General features: G+C 45.8%; 1 protein-coding gene across 1 annotated transcript; it reads right to left on the reverse strand.

The window, feature by feature from the left end:
• Positions 1-813: 813 nt before the first annotated feature.
• HOXA5 (homeobox A5) lies at positions 814-4,290 on the reverse strand. The gene is given in 2 exon segments (XM_087918174.1): positions 814-2,235; positions 3,331-4,290. Coding segments are annotated over 2 exon segments (918 nt in total). The 5' UTR covers positions 3,998-4,290; the 3' UTR covers positions 814-1,984.
• Positions 4,291-4,531: the final 241 nt, after the last annotated feature.

Raw genomic sequence — 4,531 nt, forward strand, 5'->3', positions numbered from 1 at the left:
CTTAAGCGCTTTTTTTTTCATTGAGTATTTGAGAACTTGGGGAGAGATACTTCTGTCCCTAAACCCTGACAATTTGAATGACCAGGAGGCACACGTAGCCTGTAAGAGAGTCAAATGAAGTCCAGCATCAGTGTGATTATATGTTATGTGGTATATAATGTTGGATGACAACTCCCCAGGACCATAAAACTTACTTTAATGGCACCACGTGACTTTTTATAGCCAGTGAGCCTATCTGTCTGTAACTATAGATGATTTTACGATCTAATTCATAGACAAAACCCTATTCATTTGGCATCCAAATGTCATATAGCTGGAACTTGGGCTTATAAAGTTTACTGCTTTATAACTTTTAAGGGAAGATACCAATGTACTTCGCCTGTAAATCTACAGATCTTTAGTTACTCTTAGGAACTCAGAAGCATTACCCATTCAAGTCCTGGGTTGGGTAAGTAGTGTTATATTTCTAGCAAAATAAATTAGCATAGCTAAACAAAGCAATACATATTTATTTGATTTGATCTAAAATAGTCTTTCCCCAATATCTGTTAAATTTGTAGCAGGAGAAGTGTAATTCATGGCAGATTGTGTGGAAGAGTCTCTGGAAGATATCTATAACTGTCCACCAGTTAGTTTTCCTTAGTTCCCTCTAGAAAGCTAAAGAAATTAAGCTCTTAGAAATGAAGTTGAGGAAAGCAAATGGTTGTTTATATGTTTCTTTTTCTTTCTATCTATCTATCTATCTATCTATCTATCTATCTATCTATCTATCATCTATCTATCTATCTATCTATCTATCTATCTATCTATCTTATCTTTTTTTCGGAGAAAGAGAAAACTGTGTGGTATCTTCCTTCCCACTAAAAAATGAAATAGTTTTGTGTTTCTTATACCACATTCAACCCAGAAAGCAATCTTTGTTCCAGTTTACAGTTTTGTCTCCAACTTTAATCTCCTGACTAAATGTGGAAGAAGATATGAGTCTCTGTAGGGTACAGACCAGCTCCCTCTCAAAAGGCAAAAGACAGAATAGAAAGAAAAGGGGGAGAAGATCCTTATAAAAGAAAGTTTATTTTTCCAGTCAGTTAAAAAAAAATCCACATTTCTTAAAAAAAAAAATCACATTTTTGTTCAAACAGCCAAACTTTGACTCTATTTGTAACTTTGTCCACAAACAAAACAAAAACAACAGCTCCCCCCCCACCCAAAACCCTATACTTTTCCGAAGCTGCCCTTAATAAAAGCCATTTTTTAAGATTTCGTGCAAAAAGTCATATACAAAGGCACAGCAAGGACATACTGTCTGGAATCACAGTTTTCGTCACAGATTCACTATTCACTACACGTTTGGACAAGTTCAGCTTGTTTTTCATTATTTCACCTCTACAACAGCCATTAATGACACAGGAATTAGGTAGTATTTTTTCTGATTGGAAATCTTGGCCACAGCTTGGAGTTATACATACAGTGACACGTTCAAACACACATGCATAGTTAAGCACAGCAACAGCAACAACACAGAGAAAAACACTGGGTTTAAACCAGACTGAAGAGGGAGAAAGGAAGGGAAGGGAAGCCTTCCTTTCCTTTTTTAAGTGTTTGCGTAGGACTATTTTTTCCTGTTATTACAGTTACTTCAAGTAACGCCACTTGCTTCATATAAATAAGTTAAAACATCTACTTTTTTTTTTTTTTAAAAAGACAAAGCTATTCAAGACAAAGAAATGCACAGGGAAGCCGATCTACACACACACACCGCGCTAGGTAGGTTCAATTAAACAGGCTCATAATTATTAAGATACATCAGCAGAGGGTTGATTCGCCCTTCTAGGGACGTTAAGCAAAGAGAACACTGACGCGCCTACACAGGGTCAGCATTTATATAACGCTATTGAATTGTTGTGGTGTTTTTTTGTACTTGTATTGTTTTTCCCGCTCCGGGATGGGGGCTGGGGAGGGGAGAAACAGGGCTGGCATATCTCTCTTAAGGGCGAAAGGCTCCTCCTGCAGCTGCCATGCTCATACTCTTCAGCTTGTTATCCTTTTTCCATTTCATACGCCTGTTTTGGAACCAGATCTTGATTTGTCTCTCTGAGAGGCAAAGAGCATGTGCTATTTCAATCCTCCTCCTGCGGGTCAGGTACCTATTGAAGTGAAACTCTTTCTCCAGCTCCAAGGTCTGGTAGCGGGTGTAAGCAGTCCGAGCCCTTTTCCCTTCGGGCCCCCCTATGTTGTCTGCAACAGGGGAAAAGAAAATAATAAGGGAACCGGTTTAGACTGTGGCAAAAGGGACATATCCTCCCCCTTCATTTTGGCTCCTTGCGTTTCTCTCCCTCAAATTTCTTTCTCTTGTTAGTATGTTGATTTGAAGGAAAGGCTCAACAAGTTCCTCCTTCTCTCCTCCTCCTCTGCTTCCCCTCCCCCGTGTCCTCCCCACAACCCTTTCCTCGAGTAATTCATGCCTGGTAAAGTTTAAACAACCTCCTTTGACTCTCCTAATGAAGGGCTGATCAATTCAACCCCAGCCCGGAAGCTGGAAAGCACGCAGTTCGCCTGGAACTGTCCTTCAGCTGGGTCTCTACTTGTGCGTAAGTTTTCTAAAGAACTTACTTCCCGATTATCTGCTTATCAGATAGAAGAAAAACTAACACACTCCCTCAGCCTGGCCCCAGACCCAGTTCACTTTTCATTTCAAACACACTTGATTTGTCAGTCAAGTCCTCTGGCTGGAGTAGAAATTATTTCCATACCGAGGCTGAAGGACTGCAGAACTAGCGTCCCTGAAACCCTTCCCTCTAGCCTCTCCTAAGTTTCCCCTACTATTCTCACCCTCCTGCCTCTTACCCAAACACTCACAGGCACGCACACACACTATTTCCTCAACTTCTTTTTGGATATAATTAGTAACGGTGTTTTCACTGGACAGTCTTCGCCATAAATTACCGAAGCTGACACGCACTATTCAAGCTGGTTCGCTCGCTCACTCCCACCATTTCCATTCAAGCGCCCAGTCCTGGAGTCCTGGGGAAAGAGTCTTTAGGAGAGATTGCCTCACATTACCCCGATTTCCGTCCTCCGCCGGCCTTCAGCTGCGCTGTCCTTTCCAAAGGGGGTGAGGGTGGGAAGAGCTTGTGGCTTCCTCAAGAGAGAGATAGACCACCTGAACATGGGGCGCCCGTGCGAGAGACAGATGTGGAAGGAGAAGAAGTTTTCTTGTCCCCCTACCTTCCCTTTGGCCAGCCTTGTGTCCCACGGCTCCCTGGCCCCCTCCCCCTGCCTCAAGACCTTCTGCATTAGGTTACATATAAAGAAAACCGGGCATGCTTTTACCATGGCTTATGTGCAGTTTTCTCATCCAAGGGTAGATCTGGGGCTGGGGACCCTGTTGCGCTGCGTTTTGGTCGTTCTGCTGGGAGGTCGCCTGCTCGCTGTTGGCGGGAGGATCCTCCTGGGCGACCGGCGACGTGCTAAGCCCTTCTCTGCCCAGGTGGCTGGTGCTGGTGCTGCCACTGCCGTTGCTGCTAGTGCTGGCGCTGCCGCCGGCGCCGGCGGTGCCGCTGGACGTGGACGAAGTGCTGGTGGTCGAGTTAACGGTGGAGGTTTTCCCCCCACCGTGATGAGTGTCGCCGCTGACAGGCGAGGCAGCCACGGCGGCGCAAGGCAACGACTCAGGCGGAGGCGAGTGAGCGGCCGCTGCCCGGTTGGCGTATTACCTGGCGTCGGGGGTGGCGGCGCTGGCGTTGGTGCTGGCGCTGGAGGGGTAACTGCCGCCTCGAGCTCTCTCTGTGGCCCCCCCTGGCGCAAAGTGGCTGGAAGCAGAGCGGGCGACGCTGAGATCCATACCATTGTAGCCGTAGCCGCCGTACCTGCCGGAATGCATGCTGGCCGATTCCCTGAATTGCTCGCTCACGGCACTCGTATCTCCATAATTATGTAACGGGTACTCCGGGCCATTTGGATAGCGACCGCAAAATGAGTTTACAAAATAGGAGCTCATTTGTTGTTGTTGTTGGGGCTTGTTAGGGGTTTTTTGTTGTTGTTGTTGGCTTTTTTTTTTAATCGGGGGGCCTTGATTTGTGGCTCTTTGCTTCGTTTTTTGGTGCGTCTATAGCACCCTTGCACAATTTATGATGAATTATGGAAATGACTGGGACAAGTACTTGGTTCCCTCCTACGTAGGCACCCAAATATGGGGTACGACTTCATATCACGTGCTTTTGTTGTCCAGTCGTAAATCCTGCCTGATGACCTCTAGAGGTAAACTCGCGTACTAAATGGGGGAGTTGGGTGGATGCTGGAGGGCTGGGGCGCGTGCCTGGAGCGCGAGCCCGTTGCCAGCTCCTGACTGTCAGCCGGCCTCGTGCGCCACCCTCTGGAGACTTGCTAGAGTTTCACTTTTCTCAGCCCGGAGCTGCTGCAAGACTGAGGTCGAATTGGGGTTACAGCCCATTATAGCAAAATTATTACATCTTCTCGGAGTCCCATTAGTAGGTATCAATTGTTAGGGACTATGGGTTTTAGATTTTAAAAA

Source organism: Pseudonaja textilis, chromosome Z, assembly GCF_049901715.1.
Source record: "Pseudonaja textilis isolate UNSWEBS1 chromosome Z, rPseTex1.2, whole genome shotgun sequence".
In the NCBI taxonomy this organism is placed as follows: domain Eukaryota; kingdom Metazoa; phylum Chordata; class Lepidosauria; order Squamata; family Elapidae; genus Pseudonaja; species Pseudonaja textilis.